The sequence below is a fragment of the Megalops cyprinoides genome, chromosome 19 (assembly GCF_013368585.1).
Source record: "Megalops cyprinoides isolate fMegCyp1 chromosome 19, fMegCyp1.pri, whole genome shotgun sequence".
In the NCBI taxonomy this organism is placed as follows: Eukaryota; Metazoa; Chordata; class Actinopteri; order Elopiformes; family Megalopidae; genus Megalops; species Megalops cyprinoides.
The window spans coordinates 12623937-12647371 of record NC_050601.1 but is presented as its reverse complement, the minus strand read 5'-3'; the positions used below and the strand labels follow the sequence as shown (position 1 = coordinate 12647371).

General features: G+C 43.1%; 1 protein-coding gene across 2 annotated transcripts; it reads left to right on the top strand.

Annotated features, from left to right (window-relative positions):
* Positions 1-930: 930 nt before the first annotated feature.
* On the top strand, positions 931-16519 carry LOC118794979 (dual specificity mitogen-activated protein kinase kinase 3-like). Of its 2 annotated transcripts, XM_036553293.1 has the most exons (13): positions 931-1447; positions 5410-5495; positions 9180-9243; positions 9614-9662; positions 12560-12673; positions 13227-13346; positions 13483-13599; positions 13859-13910; positions 14144-14271; positions 14468-14545; positions 15286-15425; positions 15691-15736; positions 16003-16519. In XM_036553293.1, exons 2-13 carry the CDS (start codon positions 5480-5482, stop codon positions 16087-16089), a joined length of 1011 nt encoding a protein of 336 aa, XP_036409186.1. In that variant the 5' UTR covers positions 931-1447; positions 5410-5479; the 3' UTR covers positions 16090-16519. The 2 variants fall into 2 exon arrangements, with proteins under 2 accessions (XP_036409186.1, XP_036409185.1); XM_036553292.1 differs by lacking the exon at positions 5410-5495.
* Positions 16520-23435: the final 6916 nt, after the last annotated feature.

Genomic DNA, 23435 nt, shown 5'->3' with positions numbered 1-23435 from the left:
TTATGAAGTTGGTTTGTGGGTGTCCTGAAAAGCACACCCACAAGACCTAAGTCTGTTAGATTTAAATATGCCATAAACCTCTACCAGCAAACAGAATATTGTACCAAATTTAATGTTCCTGTTGGTCTCTGTTTCTCACTACAGTGCAATCATACTGTTGGAAAGCTTTCTGTCAAACTAGCAAACATCTATAAACAGGCATGAATGTGTTGGCCTCTTTTGTAGCATCATATTTCTTTCTCATACATATGGTTTACATGGAGCAAAGTGGACATATATAATGATGATATAATAAAACACTATTCTTAGGTCAATTGTAGAGTAATAATAATCTGCTTGTAAACCAATTAAAAATATGGAGAGGTAATAATATATACAGCATTTTTTTAAGAAACAAAAACAAGATGCCATTTTTTTTCAAAAGAGTATTCCATTGAGAGTGATCTTATTCAAAGTGGTATATTAGTTTTAACATATTGATCATATTCAAAGTGGTGCATTAGTTTTAACAAGTTAGTCACCCATTTTATTTAATCGGTACCAGTGAAGCATCTCTGGCCAACAACAACGTCTCACGTGATGGTTCATCTAACCTTGATAAACTATTTGATAAAAATAAATATTGCAGAATTAGTTGGTATTGTATACATCAAAATCCCTGCATTGTAACTTTGTTTTCTGTTCTTACTATTGTAGAAGTGAGCATACATTGGATAATTTCTTTAAGTTTCTTTCATACATTTTGTATTTAGTATTCGGATTCAGCTGTGACACAAACATGTAGCTAAGTAATCAAAATTTGGTCGGGCACCCAGCTCCTCTTTTCAGGCGCCTCATTGGACAAGCACAATCCCTCGTTTTCCTATTTGCGCAGCTCTTTATTGCGTTTTCAGATGACGTCATTCTTTACTCCTCCAGTCACTGCGTTAGGGAAACGAACAAAGTCAAAAGGCAACTTCTTTTTGCACCGGGGCTGGGGTTTCTGCTGCACATTTATTTTTTATTATTAGAGATTAATTTTAAGCACATTTCAGTAAGTTTTCTCATGAATGACCCAGTGTAGCTACAGAACAAAACCAAGCAATCTAGCTACGCATCTACAGCCAGTAGCTAAAACTTATTTTGTGCAGTGAGGGTGCACAGGTATGAAATTAGCTAATTCTGGTATTTTTTGTTCTGGGACAAACATGGATCTTTGCAGCCTCAGATTCTGACAATACCTGATGCAGCTGGCCAAGCCCTTCTTGCAGTTTCTGTGAATCTTCCGGATTCACTTGTGTGAAGTGAGCAGTATTTATTTGCCGCTAGTTCAATTTTTTAAGTAAACTAGCTTGCTAGTTACGTGCATTTTGTGTGCAACAGCGAGTTTGAGTGCACTGAGCATTCCAAAACGGCTTTCAGCACTGCGTGGGCCGGAGACTCAACATGTCACTGTCTAGAAGCACAGGTAAGAGATAGCTAACGCATTTGTTTTTTGAAGAAAAAAAAATTGCACTGGTCTTACAATTAGTGTGGTACCTTAATAGCCAGCTACAGCTAGGCATGGTTGAGAAAATTTCACTGATCTGTAGCTTGCTAACAGTTACCTAGCTAGCTGGTCTGCCCATTGCCTTGTTGTCCGATTGAGCTAGGTGTTGATGGAAGTTTATTTTTCTATGGCTAACTATATAGCTAGTTCGCTAAATGCACACTAGAAAAGGTAGTTTAGCAGCTTGCTACAGTGCTTTTCAGAACATCGACAAACAAGCAAATTCTGTAAGGTATGCAACTAGCTAGTTTAGGTAAGTTGGCTCGATTTCTGATTTGTTCAGATTCTAACCAGGGGCGTCTAACTTTGGGGCATAATTGAGCTAGCTAATGCAATTGGATATATACGATACATGAAAAGAGTTTGATGTTATTGCCAAGTAAAACGACCGTACAGAAAGTTCCGGTTCTGTTGCGCAACAAGTGAAATTGAAAGGAGAAACCGCTTGCTACCTAACGTTAGATGGTTGTTGAATTTGCTTTACAAGTCTGTCTTCGCTTGCTTGGTAGCTAGCAATCTTAAAGGGAAGGGCAGTGACCGAATCCGGAACTGAATGTGGTAGCCAACCATGAAGTTGAGAATCAGTGAATGAATGGGCCTTGATAGTAATAATGACGCGAACATTTCCCGTAAGAGATTTTCAGATTGCTCTCAAATTATGAGTTGCCTGTTTGATCACACAGACAATGGAGAAATAAAGATAGCTAACAAGGTATCTACACATTTAGCGTACTAGGCTACATGCTGCCTGCTCACTGCCGATTAGCAATGTTAGCTACATAGGATGTTTCTATTCTTTGTGTTTTTGTCCCCTTTATGTCAAAGTCTTATTACCATGATTAAGTGAGAATGAAGAGCATTTATATTAACATTATGCAATATCTACCTAGCTAAGCAGCAAGCATTTTCTCTGGATTCTCTTTCATTAGTTCTACCAAACTTTATATATTAAAAAAACATTTTAAGTATAAACGTTTGTGACATTAAGAAGTTAATTTTTAAACTGAAAAATGTCATATCTGTGTTGAGTACAATTTAAAATTGGGCATTGATACCATAGCAGTACAGTTATCTCACAGTTGGCAAGTAAAAACCATTGTCTTTTGGTATTGCAGAGCACTGCGCACTTTCATCAGTACACTTTCATCTTTGGATGAAAGGCAATATGGAGATGCAAGTTATCGCTTGTATTGCTGACATACTCCATTAATTTGGCCATTATGAGGAGGAGCCTCACACTCATGATGGCCCTGGATGTGAATCCTGACCCACTTGTGAACCTGGAGAATGTATGATATTGTGCTTCGTGAGAGGAGTGCTTGTGTCTTTGCCTGTGTCAGAGGGACGCAAAGCAACTTTTGAATGAATGGTGGAAGTATGGGAAAGAGAGGATATTATTGCCTCATAGAGTTTCAGTGAAATTAGTATCTTCCTTTATGTGTTTGTTGCTAAAGGTATCGTCCTAAAGAAAGCATGGTGCACGTCAGATTACTGCAAGGGGTGAGAACTTTATTTAGGATTATTGATAATAAGCCATACAAAATCTTCGGGACTGCACGTACATAAGCAGTTGATCGTGAATTTTTTTTTTCATGAATGGCACTAAAGTTAAAACATGCCAGGCTTTTGTTTGTCTGCAGAATGTGACCAGAAACAATAAAAAGTAATATCCCATTTTGGACTCAAAATGGAAATTTTTGGCTCTGATGTAATTAGAAGACGGTCAGTTAGAAGATCTTTATGTTTTTGGCCGTTCTGGGCAGGTGAGCAGTTTGGATGGGAGGCCGTTTAGAGCTTTATTTATGCCACTTGATCATGGGCATGGCTTACTTCATCACAGAAGCAGTGGTGGAGGAAGGGAGAGTTTTTGGTTTATGGCATCGTGGCACCAGAGGCAGGATGTTGTCTCCTGTGCTCCCCTGAGCAACAGATGGCACAGACAGTGTGAGGAGGGTCGCAGAGAGAGTTGTTTGTCATAAAAGTTCATTAATGTATACAAAAGTCATAGACCAGGTCAGGTAGGCAAAGGCAGGGGGGAAACTCAGAAGAAAGCAAGCTCTGACCTCTGACATCTGACTGGTCTGCTTTTTGTCTAGGAATTGAAAAGAATGCTGTGGCACTGCTGTTGGAAAACAGCTGGTCTGAGCTGATGCTTTTTTGACTTTTAGACCCCTTGCAGTTTTGTAGAAATCGAGGGAAATGGACTTTCTTTCAGTTACATCTGTTGTTGAACAAGGGTTAGGGCAGTAGCCAGTGGTCACACTGTCAGATGACTGTAGAGACATTCATTCAGCGAAGTCCCGCTTACATACATGGTTTTCAGGATGTATGCAGGATGGGAGTGGATACCATACGTTTACCTGCAGACAAAAGCGAATGACCGGTACTTATAGTTTAGTGTGTCACAGTGAGGCACAAAGTCCTGCAATCTATGCAAAACCTTCTCCCATCAGGCTCTTTCCGCAGGCCAAACTCAGTGCATTATCATTGTCAGTGCAGGGGTCACTGTTAATTGCAGCCTCAAGATTCCCACAGACCAATATTGCACATGTAAAACAAACATCAGCAGGTAAATGTACTTCCTATTGGCCTTTTTTCCCCCCCTCTCTGTCCCTGATTGGATGACAGAGTGTGGTCATAGTAACCAAATGAGAGCGTAAAAGTAGGCCCAGGGATTGCGTGACTGAGCAGTTGTTTGCATGTGGGTTGGAGGCACAGCGTGGCGAGCCCACACACCCATGTGATGGAGCCCAGGGGAATGCTGTAATAGAGGAGGCCTGTGCTTTAGAGTTGAATGCACTTAGCCTGCTCGTTTAACAATGAGCTCACCAACGCAGGTGGTGGCCTGGAACTTTGTTGTAAGAAAGCGACGATCCGCAGTACGCTGCTCTTATCCGCAGATTGAGGCAATGTTGCAATCCTTGCCAGCCGCCTTAATCTTCTGCACATGTCTGCGCGTCTTCTCACCATATGAGTGGTCCTTAAGGAGGTAGAGGAGATGCCTGACCCCAACGACTCCTCGCAGGAGGTCTGCCTGAGTGTGGGAGTTGCTTGGTGTTGTTCGGAGCACGTGCTGCAAGGTCCCCTTCTGCTCAGACAGGTGTGCTGCATTTTGGAGGCGAGAGGACAGGAGGCACACGATTTCCCATTGCATTATTATTCACCACCGTCACTTATTTGAACGATTGCTTTTTTTCCAGCCGCTTTCAAGATGAAGGGGCAGGGTAGGTTTAGGGCTAGGAGGAAAACGTCATCTATTGTGTGCCAGTTTTTTATTTCAGTGGAAGGATGTTTTTTTTTTTTTTGTTAGACTCATTACCGTACACCTTCTTTGGTACTTTCTGTATTAATTGTAAGGAAATGGAACCACAAGCCACAGTTGAATTGGGAGTAAAGAGAGAGCCGCAACGCATTGTGCTACTTCAACATAACAAAAATCACAGAGGCACCAAAGTGAGTTTCTGACCGGAAGCAGAGCTGTTTTTTTTTTTTTTTTTTTTTTGTTCAGTTCTTGGTAATGTTGTGCAGCTGGTGACGCTGCATCCTGCCTGTGGCAGCTCCCCGTTGGTACGCTAGTGGAACTTCATTGCCCCCCCCCCCCCCCCCCTTCTGGTAAGGCAGCCCTCCAGCTTCCTGTGCTGAGGTCACAGCCCTGCTGCTACGCCCTTCCATTGTCAGTGTCTGAGCTCGTTCTGCAGAGCCCGTCAACAAGGAGTTAACCCTGACTCGCTGCAAAAAGCAAGCTGCAAACTGGCGGAGGCCTGCAGGGAGACAGAGGAGAACAGCACGTACTGCTCTGTGCATGGATTTAGCTTTTTGTAGAATCTGAGGGAAAAACAGATTTTATTATTTCTTGTTTTTTTTTTTTTTTGTGCCGCAAGGTTTGTGTGACTGGCGAGCAGTGCACACTTCCTCTTAGAGGACAGCACAGCCGTTCACATCACTGAGTTCATGGAGAGAAAAGAAGGTAAGTGTGCAGGGGTGTGCTTTCGTCGAGGCTGATACATTGATTTCCCGATGCTTTGTTCTCCAGAACAGCATACAACAACAAACTGGCGAAGTGGCATGCCGAACACTTTGGCAGTGCACGCTGGTTTGATAGTGAATATAAATTTTGGCTTTGCACGGTTGGGTGGCACAGAGCAGCAGCCTGCAGCCAGGGTGAGGCCGCGGGCTGAAGACGACAGCTGTCCATCAGGACGTTCTGTACGCACTTCCAGGAGTGGGACAGAGGCAGAGCTGGCACCCGGCCGTCCGCCCACCGTTGACCCTCCCCACTGCACACCAGTGTTTTCCCTTTGGCCCCTCCGCTTTGGTCTCACCCGGAGTTAACGCTCTCAGGAGATAATCCGTGGAATGTCAACGAGCTGCGGGCATCGAGCATTGAAAAAGGAAACAAGCGCACTAAAAGTCTTGCAGTCACAACTTTCATAATGTGTTTTTTTCCCTCTTCTCTCTTCATTTTTTTCTCCCCTTCTCCCAAGTTTGTGTGCTCTGCTTTCCCTGTTGCCGCCGTGAGCGTCAACAAGTCGCTACATGAAATGCATAAATTTTTCGGTTGTCAGACAGTCTTAAGCATGACTTGGAAATTCCACAGATTCATAAAAAGTGCTACAACTTTTCAGTGTCTCCCCCTGTACCAGAACAAAGGTTTCAGTCTGAGTTTCAAGGAAGTTTGAATTCTAGGCCTGCTTTTTTCTGGAACTGCATTCAACAACAGCATGTTCAGGGACTTTTCATTCTAGAATACCGTATTCTGCAAGTGCGCATCTTTAAAGTATACTATAAGATCATGTTGCTCCTTTTAGATTAGTATGTTCTGTGTGCATTTGTATGATATTGCTGTTAAACATAATTATGATCTACTTGTATGCTGTTTTTCAGGGTGATGCTCAGTTACTGTGTCATTAGCCACGTTCTTCTTGTTCTTGAGCTCATGTGATTAAGCATGTATCATGCCATTAGTCACTCTGAATAATAATGTCTGCCAAATAAACATCACAAAAAAGGCTCACTTCCATGTTATGGAGCTCTGCACTTTAAATAGGAAAGAAATAAAAAATGGAGAAAAGGGAAAAAACAAGAGTGCTGACTTTTGCACAAAAGTCATTGTATATACAAGCGTATGTGGCTGCATAGGAGAACAAATCCATAGGAGGGAGGTATGTACAACATTCTTACAAAGGATTGCTTAAGTCAGACAGGGAAGTAGTTTATTAAAGCATTGGGAGGACTCGGGTGATAACATCCTGCCACAAAACACTGGGCCACAGCACCAGCACCTGAATTTGGTTTAGTGGTGTACTGGTGTATTACAGGCCATCACCCTTTCACTTCCCCCTGCGACAGTGTGGTTCAAGAGAGGCCTCAGCCAGTTTGTTAAGGTGTCATTTTTGTATCCTGCTTTCAGAGGTGTGAACCTGTGTAGTTCCCCAGGGTTGGCCATAACCTTCAACTCTACTGCCTGCAGACCTCACCGGGCCTTTTATGCATGGCGTCCCGTCAGGGAAATGTACTGCGTAGGCCTCAGTCAGCATGTTGAATTCACCTTGCTGATACATGCTAATATAGCGAGCCTTTACAGAAAGCTAGGAAATGTTGAAATGTGCTGTAGGCTTGGCTAAGTATCTCAAATTAAAATGCCAAGAGTCTGGTGATGTCAGTGCGTTGCAGGCTCAATGCAGTTTTTGCATTTAAGGGAGATGTGACCAGATACTAACCGTTATACTTGTTTAATTTACTTTAAAATATCAGTTTCCCAGCACTTATGCTCTCCTAAAAAGGGGGACTATACACAGAAAGTACTGTTGTTCTACAGTGTTTAAACATGTATGTGTAGAAATATCCAGAAATAAGACAGTCTGTACTGCCTCATATTAATCTTTTGATGTCAAATGTAAGGACAGTGAATGTCCTTGTATGCATGTATGGTTGAATACATTGTAAAATGTATTCAATGTAAATATGTACAAAAAGTTGCACATTTGATAGTGGCAGTAGTTGATAGTGTACATCTAAGCAATATGTTTTGCCATACAGTGAAATACCTATTCTCTTTATTTTGGATATTATACATTCCCAGGCATTATGGAGAGGTCTTCCAAGTCATTACTTTTGCAGGTCAGTGAGTTGTTTAGCCTAACATCGGTGCTGAAATCCCCGGTTAATCTTCAAAAGAAAATTATGAAACGACCTAGGTGTGTGTCCATGGGCCAGGTGTGGAGCTGTGAGTCTTGCAGAGGTGCGCGTCTCGGTGTGCTGTGGTTCTGAGCGCAGGAGCAGCTGTGATGAGCTGCAGGTTTGGAGAGCAGCTGCGGCAGCGGTGGTGGTGCTGCTGCTGTGGAGCCTTTCGGAAATGGAGCATGTTGCCAGGGCTCCACATTTAAATTTAGAAGTGGGGGTGGGGGTAAATGCATTTGGCTGAAAATGCTGGCAGGGGCCGCCGTCACTTCTTCCAGCCCTATTTGTAGATGCCATTGCTGGGGCAGCAGCGGAGGCTGTTGGTTGTGGTGTGGATTCGCACCTCGTAGACGTAATGACGCCCCCCCCCCCCCCCCCCACACACACACACACACACACACACACACACACACACACACACACACACAAACACACCGCCAGCTCCAGCAGCTAAAAATGCTCTGCTGCCTGGCCAAATTTTCTGAATGAATGAATTCAGCCCTCACCTCTCCTTTTTCTTAATAGCTCACGCCTTCTTAGCAAAAATGAGTATTTGTTTTTATTTGGGTCCTTACACGGAAAGGTGTTCATTAGTATAGACGTATTTTCACACCTTTGGCTCTAGATCAGGAATGGACTGTAACAACTCTGGAACTGTTCCTCCAAAACATTTTTACATGGAGGAAGGCTTAAAGGAACGTGCACAGTTTACTTGTCAGTGGTTTTTAATACTGTTCTGTTTATCCTTTCCTTGGCCCTGGCTGCTCACCTGTTATTAATAATCTGGGATAGTAAACCCTTCTTATAGGGGTAAGGCTGGCCTCAGACTCAGACCCTGGAGGCTCCCAGAGCATTGCAGATGTACTATTGCATTGCATTGCACTGCATTACATTAATGTCATTTAGCAGACGCCCGTATCCAGAGCGGCTTCCGGATTGCATCTAATAAAGCGGCATTAAACGTTGAACAAACAGGACACCACCAATCACATATGAACAAGCGCCAGTGCCAACATAGTGCAGAGATCACAAGTGCATGCCTAGATAAACACGTAAGTGCAGCGCAATATACACGACAGAGGGACTGTACTATTCCAAATGCAATGCACATACCCTGGAGTGACCTGCACATGAATAATTACACATGACCTTGAAGTACATTTCCATGTGTAAATACAAATAAGGGGGATTGTGGAGGATCTGCATGTAACGCCATCTAGGCCTGCAGCACCACCCTTATTTTCAAATCTGTCGGAACATGGAATGTGCTGAAGTCGCCTTCGTGTGAACCAAAAAAAGAAATGTGATCAACTCACTCTTAAGGCTGCTGTGGCCTTTATCTGGTATGACCATCAGCTCACTAACACATCCGGGCAGAATGGGGGCTGTCGCTGACACATGCTTCACAGGCTTGCCTAGATTCTCTTTCCCTGGCTTTTGCAGTCTAACACATGAATGCGTTTCTCCACAGGGAGAAAGAAAAAGCATGGACTGAAGATGCCAGATGAAGCCTTCAAGAAGGAGCCCAACCCTGTGTGAGTGTTTCTGTTTGGCTGCAGCCAGCTGGCGCAGAGACCAGTTACAGTTGAGCAAATTGAGTTATAATGTAAAGTATGAGGGGAAACCTGAGATGTTGGGGTGGCTCTGGCGGTATAAATCTCACAGTAACACTTACCATCTCCTCATTGCACATTATTATTTCTGCTGCCTTGTCCAGAGCTTGAACTCTGGAGAGAAGTTTGTCAATGGAGACTACTAATATGGGCAACTGGAATCAGTCTGGCAATACTCCTTCCCACCTTACTGAATTATTGTATCTGATTGTAGTCTTATTAAATTTCTGCTCTATATTCATACAGCCTAGCTTTAGACTCTGCAGCCTTATAACTGCTGTTCTATTTGCAGGCCTCCTCGAAACTTAGACTCAAGGACCTTCATCACTATAGGAGACAAGGTGAGTGGCTGTTGGCCAATCAGATTGCAGAAAAAATTCTGGAAATGGCACCCTATCTTGAGGTGTAGTTTAGAGGGGGGTATCTCAAGCAGAGCTGGTCTCCATGTGTGAGCCTTGCAGCTAAAATGAAGTCAGCAATCCTGGAGCTGAGTGCGCACACACACACACACACACACACACACACACACACACACACACACACACACACACACACACACACACACACACACCGAGCCTGTGTAAGCACTGGCACTAGCAGGTCAGCTCAGTGATACATGTGGTGGTATTGAGCATATTTATACCTCCTTATTTCAGGGAAGGGGGTGGGTCTAATGCCTGCTGGAAAGTGTGGGATAGAGAGCTTTTTGAGGTCAGGAAGTAATTCAGAACAACCCACAGCAGTACATGCTAAGGAAGTGACAGATTTAAGTGGCTTTTGAAATTCAGTTGGCACAGTCAGTTTTTTCCAGGCTGTGTTCTTTTTATCTGATAAATGGAGCACTTTTTCCAGGCAGGTGATCCAAGTACATCGTTCTCCATTAAGATCATACAGTGACATGAACAGTTGGAGCTAATGCAGTGACAGTTACAGTACTTGTAATGAGCTGTGTCCATGAATGCATCTTAACTGATGTATGATCAGAATGTTTATTATGCAGACATGAGAGGCAACGTTGCAAATGGGAGCAATTAAGAAAACCAGATAATCTCTTATACAACAAGAGATTATCTTGTTTTTTTTTTATTACTCCCATTTTCTGAAGACCTGGAACACATTACTATGTGTACCACATATTTCATGTAGCTAAAGTTGTGGTAAAGAAGTGACCTTACGGAGCGTATGTGTTTGTCGCTTACTGTGATTTACCAGTATAGGAGATGGCCATACCCCCCCCCCCCCCCCCCCCGTCTCTGCTATGATCATGTTGTGATGTAAGTGGTTGGCAGTAAGAGTGGTAGACAGTAGTTATGGGGCCATAAAACATGATCTTGAATGCTTCTTACCTTTGAAGCCCTAATTTATATTAGTGAGGGGGAAGGACAAGTCAGTGATGTGATTTTACTGGCTACATGCTGGCATATAGTGGAGCTCTATCTGTCTTGCGTGTTTTACTGAGTGACTAGTACTGCTTGAATCCAGAGTCAACAGGTGTGGCTATTGTTGGTGCACAACACAGCAGTTACACTTCTGATAAAACGGGAAGATCACGGTTGTTTGTCTGGGTAGGACAAAATATAAGGATTATGCTCTGCTGAAATCCAGAGAGGACGCTTCTGAGGTGGACGGTGCGAGTGAAGTTCACACATCGCCCGCTGCGTTGGCTGCAGCCTGAGACAGACTCCAGGGACGGGGCAACGTGACACTGAATTCCTGGAATGCGTCACAGAAGGAGGCTTGGGAGTTCTGATCCAACTGGAACTTGGCTGCAGTGCATCTTGGGAAGGGTGCCAGCCTTCTGTGGTTGCAGGCCTCATGCAAACAAATGAACCAGGCTGGTTCTTAAGAGGTTTACATTTTTTCACCGTCTTTCGGAAGCTTCGGAGATTAACTTGATGTATCCCTTTTTGACCTTCCCTCTGTAATTTCATTTTCTTTAAGGGCCCCAAGCTCAGTTTCTCTTTCCTCAAAGCCAGAGCTAGGCTTCCGAACAGAGAAGCTCGTGACTGTCTACATGCTCTGATTAAGGATGGAGTAATTGATTTAAGGACAGTAAGAAATAACCCGGCCCAGGTCTGTAATCTGTGGCTCCATAGAACCTTGAAAATATTTATGATGTACCAAGCCAAGCCAAACAAGGTTAAGGTCAAGGAGGCCAGAGGGAGTGCAAAGCGAGTCAGAGCATCTCATTTTGTAGATAGGTGAGCGTGGTGATTACACAATACGTGCAGTGCATTGTGTAAGCTTTTCAGTTGTGCTTTTGCTCTGTACCGAGGCCCAGACCTTGTATGGACTGCACAAGACCTGACGCGAACAGAGGAGCGGCTTTGTAGCGGAGATGTAGTTTACTCGAGAACTTGCGTATGAGAATCGGAAGAAGGAAAGGTGCACATGTGCAGTGGAGTGTGATCATTCCTTGAACCAAAGGGTGGATAAAGTTGCATTGGCAAAAACAATCTGTTCTTGTTCTTCTTCCCACTCTGACAAACATAACAGGGTGCAGGCCAGGGTTGTAACGGTGTCCGTAATTTAAAACCAGTAAAAGGTTTCTGCTGGAAATGACAAAATTAATATGTGGAAAAACACATATTGAAATCGTTCTGTCCTGAATTGTAATGGTTGCTTACGGTCAAGGATCATTTATAAATCACAACAGTCTGCAGGAAATGTTTGTCTTTATTGTCTGTGTATTACAAGAAATGTCTGCAGTGTCATTCCCTGACTGCACTTCCCCCCAGTATCCTGTGTGACTCATCCTGACTAGGGTGGGCTCAAAACAATTGTTACATTGGTGTAGTTTGTGAATGTGGCTGCAGTATCTGCCTCACTGTCCTGATTTATGAGGCCTAATACATTTACAGGAAGTTTGTAGTCATTGTTTGTGAATACAATGGGCTTTACCTGTTTCTCACAGAAATAAGAATGTCATCATGTAACCTGTAGTTACTACTCCACATTGTAATTTGTAGTTTATAAACATACTAGTGTGGATAGACTATTGGTTACAATGTGGAGTAGTGAAATAACCGGACTTGAACCAGATGGTTACAGGTTTGAATCCTGGTTGCACTGCTGTCGTACCCTTGAACATGGTGCTTAACCTGAATTACATCACCAACTATCCAGCTGTGCAAAGGGTTCAAATGTAACATGGCAGCCATGGATAAAAAAACCTCATAAACATACAATAAGGGTAATGCAGCAGGATGTCATGCGTGTAGTTTTCTCTGCTTTGCAGAATTTCGAGGTGCAGGCGGATGACCTGGTGTCATTGTCAGAGCTGGGACGTGGGGCGTACGGCGTTGTTGAGAGGGTACGACATGCACAAAGTGGAACCATCATGGCTGTCAAGGTGAGATATGCCATCTCACACATACATCCAGCTCTGCTGAGTCTATAACTATTATATACAGTATACATGAGTATAAATCTGTTTTAAATGGTAGTCACCTACTGTGCCAAATAAAAATTATTTTCTGAGGATTTTCAGCTAGAAGAGCAAATGGCAGGAGCCACCTTGTAGCTGAGTACCTGTGCTTTAAAGTGTTTATGTGTATTGTACTTGCCAACGAATTTCTGCAGAGGATTCTACATAATTCATATGACATGTCAGTCCAAGAGTATCATAGTTAGTTTTAATGGTCTTTGTTTTACTCAGACAATAAATACAGCATAGGATTTATCAGCCTCCATATGTTGAAAATTATGAGGAAAGGTTTAGTGGCTTGAGTTCAGAAATGAATGTGCTGACACATGAGTTCTCTGGCATTGCATCGTATTGTTTGTCTTTAAGTATACAGTGCACACATTATACTGTTATTACTTTAGTGCACATGTTAGCGCTACAGTTGCACAGTAGAAATGCTGTTCAGTCTCAGAAAGACAGAGTGATGGTGTCTCCACAGAGGATCAGAGCGACGGTCAACTGTCAGGAGCAGAAGAGGTTACTGATGGACCTGGACATCTCCATGAGGACGGTGGACTGCCCCTACACTGTCACCTTCTATGGAGCCCTGTTCAGAGAGGTGCAGCCGCCGTGACTGTTGCATAAGAGATTGAGGCACAGGAATGCAATGAAAGCATTTCTGAGACACTCTAGTGTTGACTCTCAGGTACGCTGAGGTCATCGGTGATGACTCTGTGCTGTCGTCCTCTCCTCAGGGGGACGTGTGGATCTGCATGGAGTTGATGGACACCTCACTGGACAAGTTCTACAAAAAAGTGGTTGAGAAAGGGAAGAAGATACCTGAAGACATCCTGGGCAAAATTTCAGCGTCTGTGAGTGTTGGCTGGTTTAGAGGTGACATAATGGCTCTAAGGAACCCAGAGGAACAACCTCTGTTCAGCCATACTTATAGCCCATGCTGTTAGCCTGCTCTGACATGATGAACCTTTTTCTAACTAAAGAAAATGGCTAATAAATACAGCACTCCAGAACTCTTGGCTGTTGAAACACTCTCACTGTGTATTCTTGTTCCATCAGTGTGTGTTTTGGACGGACTGTAAAATATCCCCTCTCCCCTGTTTTCTTTTCTAGATTGTCAAAGCATTAGAACATTTACATAGTAAGCTGTCTGTGATTCATAGAGGTAAGTGGTGCCCTCTGATGGTACTTCGTTCTGCTGCAGTTGTCTGGCTGTGATGAATGAAGGCATGTGGTTGTTTCATACATGTATTGGGTATATGATATGGGTTACTCCAGTTCCTGCATTAATTATTCATTTTGGATGCAGCTCCACCTCTCATGTATTTGTGCAGGCTGCAGGTAGCTAGCCCTTTCATGTGTGTGTGGATGAATTTTTACATACCCTCTCCTTATCAGATGTGAAGCCTTCCAACGTCCTTATCAACAAAGAGGGCCATGTGAAGATGTGTGACTTCGGCATCAGTGGGTACCTGGTGGACTCCGTGGCTAAGACGCTGGACGCCGGCTGCAAGCCTTACATGGCGGTGAGTTTGATGCTCAGACAGTACATGCCATCCACTGTAATTGACATAAGAAAAAAGGCTATGCATTTTAACGGTGCACTCCACCCAGCTTTTGGACCAGAAATATTTTGGGTACAAGGCCAGTTCCCTGACCCCTCCCTGACATGTAGCTTCCTCTTTCTGTGACTGTGACTGTCCCTCTCTTCTGTGTCTACAGCCGGAGAGGATCAACCCAGAGCTCAGCCAAAAGGGCTACAATGTGAAGTCGGATGTGTGGAGTCTGGGAATCACACTGGTCAGTCCTCTGCCTCACCACACACAAACATGTATACATGCATGCATGTACGCGTGCGCGCGCGCGCGCGCACACACACACACACACACACACAAACTCCTCCCCTTACTCATTCACCTTCCTTATTCCTGCATACATATCACTGATACATTATTATTATTATTAGCTTATTAGCATAGCTAGAAAAGCAGTTGTGTAAAAAATAAATAAATAAATAAAATCAGAGAATGTCTGGGTTGTGACGCTGAAGCTTTTAAGGAGCCACAGAGCGTCATTCAGAGCAGTTTTGTTAGCCTACACACTTACACCACCAGCAGTTTTAAAAGCAAGCTTATATGTTTCAGGTGATAATGGTAATAAGAACGAAGCTGTTACTCTTTTTCTAACATTTGTTCTGTAGATAGAGGGGGTATGAATGAAAATGCACCTATTATTTCAGCTGTGCTTTTTTAAGACTGCTTTAAGAATAACCCAGCTGAGGTTGCATCACAAATCACCCTGAACACATAAGCCAAAAATATGTCTGAAAGCATTATGAATAAACTCTGTGGTGTCAGCAGTGTTGCTGAAATGTCTTTCATCTCATATTGGTGGATTTGTGCCAGTCTTATGCTCTTTGTGATTTGTTACATCAACATTCTCGCATAATTTTTTCTCATAAATAATAATCATAATATCCACATATTTCTAGCTGCCTATTCCAGGATGCAGTTGCATTTGTAACATCTTGTCTCTGTCAGATTGAGCTGGCCATTCTGCGCTTCCCCTACGAGTCCTGGGGCACTCCCTTCCAGCAGCTGAAGCAGGTGGTGGAGGAGCCGTCCCCCCAGCTGCCCGCTGACCGCTTCTCTAAGGAGTTTGTGGACTTCACAACACACTGGTGCGGGCAGGGCCCTTTTTCCTCAGACCCATCTGTACCATTAGAACATTCGAACATACTGCTGAGCCCTGGTTTGGCCACAGAGCAAATTCTGGAAAATGCGAAACAAAATGTACAGCCAGATTAGATTGGCTGGTGATACACGAACAGCATTTTGTGTTTGCTTTGTAGCTTTGTTCGAAACATGAACAGCATTTTGCGTTTTCTTCGTTGCTTTGTTGTAATCAACCCTAATGTTTCATTTAAAATGTGTGCTTTTTTATAGTTTGAAAAAGAATCCCTCAGAGAGATTGAGCTACCTTGAACTCATGGTAAGTTTGAGCCGAGAACGATGGTGCGTCTGTGTAGGTGCATGGGTGCGTGAATGTTTCTGAATATACAAGGCAGAGAGAAGATGTAATTGTACCAATACAAGTAGCCAGATTCAGTCCAATAATGAATGAACCATGCCCTTTTAGGAAGTGTGACATTTTTATATGTACAGATGGTTTTCAGTGATAAGAAAAAGTGGGGGGGAAAAAAGTTTCAAAAGGAGTTTAATCTGGGCCTTTGTGTTGCATTGGTCTCCCCTGTACAGGAACACCCCTTCTTCAAGACACATGAATCCAAGGAAACAGACGTGGCTTCATTTGTGAAAGAGACTCTTGATGATGGCCAGAACTGAGCCCTGGCCCTCTCCTACTGATCTGCTTTAGCATGAAAGTGTACACGATTCTTTCTTGATTCCCAGTTCAAAAGGGCGAGTATGGCTCACCACACACGATTCGGATAAGTGGAATGACCTCACAGCGGTCAAGCGTTTTTTTTGTGTTTGTTTTTGCCTTTTTCCATCTTTTTTGAAAGATAGGTGATGATGAAATGGCTCTAACAGAACCATAAAATCAAAATATGGAGTTGTAATTTAGCATTTGGTTTTCTCGGGAAAATTAATGCTAAGATTTGAGTAAACAAAATATTCCCCATGATTTTCCAAAAGTGATAACACATGAGTAGAATTACTGCCTGTGCCTATGATGCATAGCACTCTCTTTCATAACACGTCTCACAAACTGCTGTGGGTACTACAGACCAGCTTAAGCTTGTAAGGGGCTACTGTATGTATGTATGGCAGTGAGTAGCTTGCTTATTATTGTCCGGTTAGGAGATTTGGGATTGATCTTCTGAGCCCATTAAAGTTGCCTTTATATATCAGAACCTATCTGCATAGTTTTATGTGGCCAGTCTCTTGGGATATTAAATGTGAAACGCTGCTGCTTATGACACAGCACTGAATTTGGTCCCAAACACAGTCTGTTTCATATGTATTCCATGCCAGGTACCCATAACCACTCTCCTCTATAGGTGTTAAATGTTCATGTCAGCCACACTCATATCCGTACAAAAATGGCGTGTTAAAAGCTCTGACTTCTCTGTAGTAGGGCCTGAGAAGGCCTCTGACACCCACTCTCCTGTATGTGAACTAGCTTCTGCCTACCTTACAGCTCCCCTGTCCCATGCAACTGGCCACCTTGGGAAGGTTGTTTCTTTTCTGAGTGTTCTTTTATTCAGTTTGGTTTTGTAACATTTCCTTCCAAAATATGATAAATTGGGGCCCATTCAGAATGCGGCCAAAAGCACATCTTTTGTGATTTCAGTTTTCCTAAGTCATATGCTCGCCTACCCCTGTGAGATGTTTCTTTAATACAGGGATGGTGCATGTCTGTTTCACCGATGAGCTGATAAAGATATACGCCTCCTTTTATTCAGATGATTGTCATTTTGAATGCGGAGAGGCCACTGCGGCTCATTCCTTGCAGCATGCCTGAGTCACCATTAGCCAAAAGGAGCTCCGCTTTCAGCTCCCATCTCAGTGAGTGTGGACTGGGAGTTCCTGTGATGAATGCTCGGCCGCTCTCTGTGCCTTCACTCACTGGTAGTGGAGCTGTGCTGCTCCAGACATGATTATGGGGTGGGGGGTTAACGGAAGATGTGCTTTCTGCAAGGGGAGAATCACTGGTCACTGTGGGGAACATGTGAGCCGGGGACATGGGGTGGGATTTGGGATTAGGATGAATGTTGAGGGTGGGGTTGTGGGGCTGAAATGTAATGTGCCTATTTTGTGCCTATTGTAAAGATGCATTTTAATTAGATCTCAGTACTTATATGTATAAAATATTACAAAGGAAATTGCCAAATAAAATGTTTTTGATTAATTTGTCCAAAATATTATGAGTGTCTCAGTTTGTCTCTGTGTGGTCCTTCTGCTTTATGACATCACCCAAATTAGGTGTAGTTTACAAATACACACACACACTTACACTTCAACTCAGGTCTTCTTTGGAATAAAGGTTTTACAATAAACTAGACCCACAAAATCAGATGACAGCTGTTTTGACAGTGTCCTGATGATAATGAGAAGGGATAGGGAGGTGTCTGCTGGAAAAGCTTGAGTCGGGCCTCCTTTCGTTGAAGCACCATCTATTTTGAAGACGCGAGACTTAGGAAGACCTTTCTGATAGAACTGTACGTCCTTAGCCCCTGCATTTTCACTTCAGTGTTTTACCTGTTTTTTTTTGTATTTTTGTGCAATGACCATGGAGGGGAAGTGAGCCAGAGTTGTTGCTCACTCCGGGGGTCCTTTGCCGAGTGAGTCAGTTTCCCGCTGGCCGCAGAGGGTGGAGTTTCGACGGGAGAGTGACAGGAGTGCAGTGTTAATCAATGCCTGTGCCGCCTCACTGCGCCCCTCCCTCCTGTTCTAATGACAAGTGACTGTGCTCCTGGGCACAGAGCAGCTCCCCTCTCCCTCAGTTACATAACCATCTGCCATCACCACGGGAGGAACATGCTTTTATCTCCCGGCAACACTGCTTATTAACAGCCTGAATGGTGCGCGCTGTGCTCGGCGGACAATATGACATGCTGCTGCAACGCGTGCCAGAAAGCAGGAGGGGGCAAGATCAATGCCATACATTTCTTCACAGTGGGATTTGCAGGGGGATCTTAGTGTAAGAAACTGATATGTAAGACATGCTTATGTGAAATGTCCTTCAAATGTCAGTGGGTGAACTAAGAGGAGAAATGACCAAACTACTTAATAGACCACCTGTTTTACATTCTAAAGTGGTAACCTCGGTTCTGTGTCCTTTCTTTCTGTACCTTCCTTTCTATATTGTAATGTTGAAATTGACCTTGTCTGAGATGAGAAAGGCTAGAAGCTGGCAGGTATTTATCCTTAGGTATATCCTCCTACAATTTCTCTCACACAATGGAATTACAGGATTTTTCAGTTGCAGTGAACTAGCTGTTTTCAGTTACACACACTGACGTTTATATTCACCTGTCTGCATGACAAAGGCATTACTCTCACCCCTCCAGCCTATCTACTCTGCCTCTGTGATCAGCAAATGCATGTTCCACCGGTTTACTTCATTAGGCTGACAGGGGCTGGGAGCTGATTGGCTCCTTTGTCACATGCCTGTGTTAATGCATTCACGATGATGGGAGAGTTGCGTGGGTTTCAGAGCTGCTCCGCGCTCATGTGGTATATACTGAGTCTCAGGGACCATAAGGATCCTGTGGGTACTGTTTGATCCTTTACACCGTATGTTCATGAAGAATTCATATGAAGGGCAGAGATCGAATTACTGTTAACTACCTGTGAGACTTGCACACCAGCGTATGTCAGTGTCACTCCGTACATGCCATATATGCATACATTATCATCATATGACGTCAACAACATAATTTGTGTTAAACTTTTACAGTCTCAGTATACAGGTTGTAAGCTATTGGGTTAAAATTCACATCATGCTATTTATCGGTAAAAATACACTGAAAGCCTGATTCACTATGACTACAGGGGAATAGTACATCTTAGTAAAGAAGGTTTTTAAAATCATATTATAAGCTGAAATGATCCTAACTTTGTAAGGAGAAACTCAATTCAAATAGGCATTTCTTTTTACATGTTTCTGACTCGTTGTTGACATTTCAAATAATATTGAAATTGGGAATGGTAATGGGTTTACAGTTTTCTTTGCATAGGATACACATAGCATCAGATAGAGGAAAGTAGTGGCAGTTCAAACGGTTCTCACTGCATGATAGCACTCTGACCACAAGAGGTCACTGCATGACAACAAAGACCCGAGGTACCTTTGCCCCCACTACGTCAGGGAGATGGGTCTGCTTTCCACCGCATCCTATCTTAGGACGGATGAATTCTGGTATACAATTGCATCAGTGCTTAGAAACCTAATATTTCATTCCCATATTCAACCGTGTTCTCTGTAGAGAAGCACTCAGGTTTTTGAGACAACAAATATTTCCACAAAAACACTTGCTATTTACTCAAAGTTATAATTTTAGCAACACTGTTGATGTTATAGGTTAAATCCCTAAAGGCCTGCTGGACAATCTGCAAAACTGACAAACATGAACAGGTTAGTAAAAATCTTTGTGGACTAGTAATGTAAGTGAGACAGAGATAGGTACAGTGCATTTGATCAAGTACAAGGCCAGTTCCCTGACCCCTCCCTGACATGTAGCTTCCTCTTTCTGTGACTGTGACTGTCCCTCTTTCGTGCACTACACATTGCACAACCACATGGCATTAACTTTACAGCTGCAACCGGGGTCACAGAAAGGAAAGCAGAAAGAACAAGTCTCATTTTGCAGAATCTGCAAAGTGATAGGTTACACAAATAGGAAATAAGCTTAACCAGATCCAGCTGAGGGCAGCGTTGGACAGATACAGAGCTAGAGGGAGGATTTAGTTAGGAGGATTGAATGAATCACAAAATTAATCTAGGGTGGCCCTGTACTCTTATAAGAGTTTAATAAAGGGAAGAAACTACTGAATAAAGGTCTTATCTTGGCCCACCTCAGAGAACATCTTCTTTTTCCAGCTGTCCTAATGTAGCAGGAGTGTGCCAACTTTCCCTGGCCCCTCTATGCTGGGAATCCGTTCTCTGTGCCGGCTGGGTGTTCACACAAATATCAGTGTCTTTGGAGGATTTTGGCAGGAAGATCCCTGGAGTCTTTGAATGGCACAGGTTTGGCCATCATCAGATTTAGATCAGGGCAGGAGAGTTGTGTGTCAGAGCCCCACGTATCCACTAACCCCTATATGGAGAGCAGAATCCACAGCGCCAGATGTCTGGAACTTCGTGTGAACGGAAAGACTCCTCGGAGCGCCGGGGTCGTGTGCCGCCCTCTCCAGAGTTCCAGGAGAGCAGGCGGAATTTGGGACAGAGAGGGGACAGGCAGGGGACCTCAATGGGCCTGCCTGAAGGCGGGGTTCCCTGCAGTCTCAGAGTCCTTCATTCATACGTGCCTGCTCTTAGTGAACTTCACAAGGCCTCTGATGCCAGTAGTTTTAGAGAGAATGACTTTGTGCTGGGCCTTGGGGAGATCTTTTCAGAGGGCCCAGTCCTCCCCAAAAGGTGCCTTTGCCCCAGGCAATCTCCTATCCCCCCCCCCCCCCCCCCCTGCTTCTGAGAACGTCTCCCCACCTGTCAGCGACAAAGTCTCTGGCAGCACTGAGCAAACCCACAAAGTAACACCTGACACCACTTTCCGGTGTGGTCCCTCCGCAGGAAGCAATACTGACAGTTTTATGGAGGCCAGATTTACAATTTCCTCATTATAGTCCTGATATGAATGTCATATCCATTGCGTACAATTCGAGTGGCAGCATCATCATTTCGAATATGTGGAAAAAACAAAACCATCCCAGAAGGTGACAATGACAAAGAGCCATGTTTTTGATCCATAGCAGTTGTGATGGCTGAAATGACAGGCACTGAATCTGCTCAGGGTGGCCTTAAGTTATGCATCGCAGCTGCATCCAGGATACGTTTGTTCTCTATAAAACACCTTAAATGAACCTACATAACTCGGCATTACAGCAGTACTGTCAGTTTTGACAGAGCAGTGTATTTCATGTTTTCTTGAAACATGCAAACAAACACTTATCCCTGGGTTTAAGTTCAAATATTTCCCTTTTTTCTCAGAAAGCCTCAAGTTTACTTTAAGTTCCAAGAAGACATGAATGTAAACTGCTAATTTGTTGCGAATGTCCACGCAGAGCAATGTTAGTCTAAAAACCTACTACTGGTAATACTGGAAAGTACAATGACAGATGAGAGACAAAATGAGTCAATATCATTATTCTAACACTCCTTATCCCATGTCAGATGATAATAAGTATTAAAGGATATTACAGAAATATTTATTCTGCTGTGATTGTGTATTAGTGATGGAACTTTGGGAAGCTGTTTCTATGAGTATGAAAACTCGCTTTTCCCACTTCTCTCTATGACACCTGTATTTAATTTACTGGCATTATAGTTTGTCAAAAAATTTGTCACAAATTTCAGTAGCATTGTTAAGAAAGTATATTTTTCACATTACTTCCTTACATTTAGAATTTTGAAGCTGCAGAAATTTACAACCTTCAGTAAGAAAAAAGTGAAACTTAGGTGACATTTTTCCCAAAGCACAGCAGGGTTTGGTCTAATTGAATTTGAGCCTGAGCGTGAGTCTGGTTTCTCCTGATATTTCCAACTCCTCTGTCCCTTTCTCCCTTTCTTTGTTTTGCTGATAAGGAAAATTAAGGTTCCATACTTGAAGCGCTTTTTTGGTTCCTACCTGGTGCAACTTATATTCATGAGCACTATGTGAGAGAAACATAAAAGCCACATAAAGTATTCATCATTGTTATTAAATGCTTCACAGAGCATATTGTAAATAATGAGGGGTAAACTTCCTCTGATTTGAATAATGCACAGTGTGTGCTTGACATGTACCAAATTAAAAGTGCTGCTGCCAACTGAAAAATACTAAGGGCTGTAGCGTTTATTTTGATTGACCAGCACACAGTGTTCATTGTTTAAATCATTTTAAGCTTATCAGTCATTATTAATGATATGCGCTGTCAGTAATTAAAGTGTACAATAATACACATAATCTGAGCAAGTTAATGATTGAATGCTTGACTGATTGGCTGCATATCACAATCCTATAGGCAAAAATAACAATAAACAGAAAAAGAAACTGTATTACAGCATGTGTGATAATGCAACATAACAGAATATTACACTGTATAGTTGGACACAGAGGGGAGACAGATAGAAAGAGAAAGAGAGAGATACAGTTCAGAACTGACAGGAAAATGAGCTGGAATCAGAGCATGCAGAGATAGTGTGATGGTCTCATGTTAGGGGGGCATCTATCAAGTTTCAACTTAAAAACAACTGGGGATCTGTGATGAAACACAGGTGCTGAAATACAGCTCCTACGTGAATTTCCTGACCACTTGTTGTACCGCTTCCAAACCAAGACCTTGGATCAGTTACACTCTCAGAAAGGTCAAGTATATAAAAATAATGATAATACAATGTCACCCCCCTTCCACAAAAAGCAAGAGGGACATCTGTTGTGAGGATCGGAGCCAGGGAAGTCTTGTGAGGTGGGTGACAAGACCACCTCCCCGTGGTCAGATCTGGGGTGAAATTCTTTGAGACCGGTAGGGTGATGGCCCAGAAGGAGGGCTGCAGAAGAGAGGTGGAAAGAGCGCAGTATTGATGTAGGAGCATATTGTCTACTTCATCGTGAAATCAAGTATTCTCAAACAAGGAGAGAGGAACCGAAAGCTGACAGAACTAGAGTGTTACTGGATGTACAGTGTAAATCTAAACTTAACTCTCTGGATGCAAGAATCTGCAGAGCAAAATAATTTAATCAACATCATCAAAATAACAGAGATGGGAAAATGAGTTACAAGACTCTGTGGATGTCACAGACACACTCACTTACTTATTGTTACACTATCAAGAGAGAACTGTAAGCCTTGTACCTTGAGCAATGCCCCCTCTAACACAGCTCCCATGATCTACTTCATTCACTGTTACAACAATGATCAAATGCATTTTCCAGCTGTGGCAAGAAGTGGAATCTTAACGGCTGGTTTCAGATAAGCACAAAGACAACACATTAAGAAACACTTACCGGAAGGAAATGCACAAAACT

Coding starts and splice junctions, on each gene's coding strand:
- LOC118794979 (XM_036553292.1), top strand. CDS start 1,426: ATGTCACTGTCTAGAAGCACAG. Junction 9,663..12,559: donor TCATCACTATAGGAGACAAG/GTGAGTGGCTGT, acceptor TCTGCTTTGCAG/AATTTCGAGGTGCAGGCGGA. Junction 13,911..14,143: donor GCTGTCTGTGATTCATAGAG/GTAAGTGGTGCC, acceptor TCTCCTTATCAG/ATGTGAAGCCTTCCAACGTC.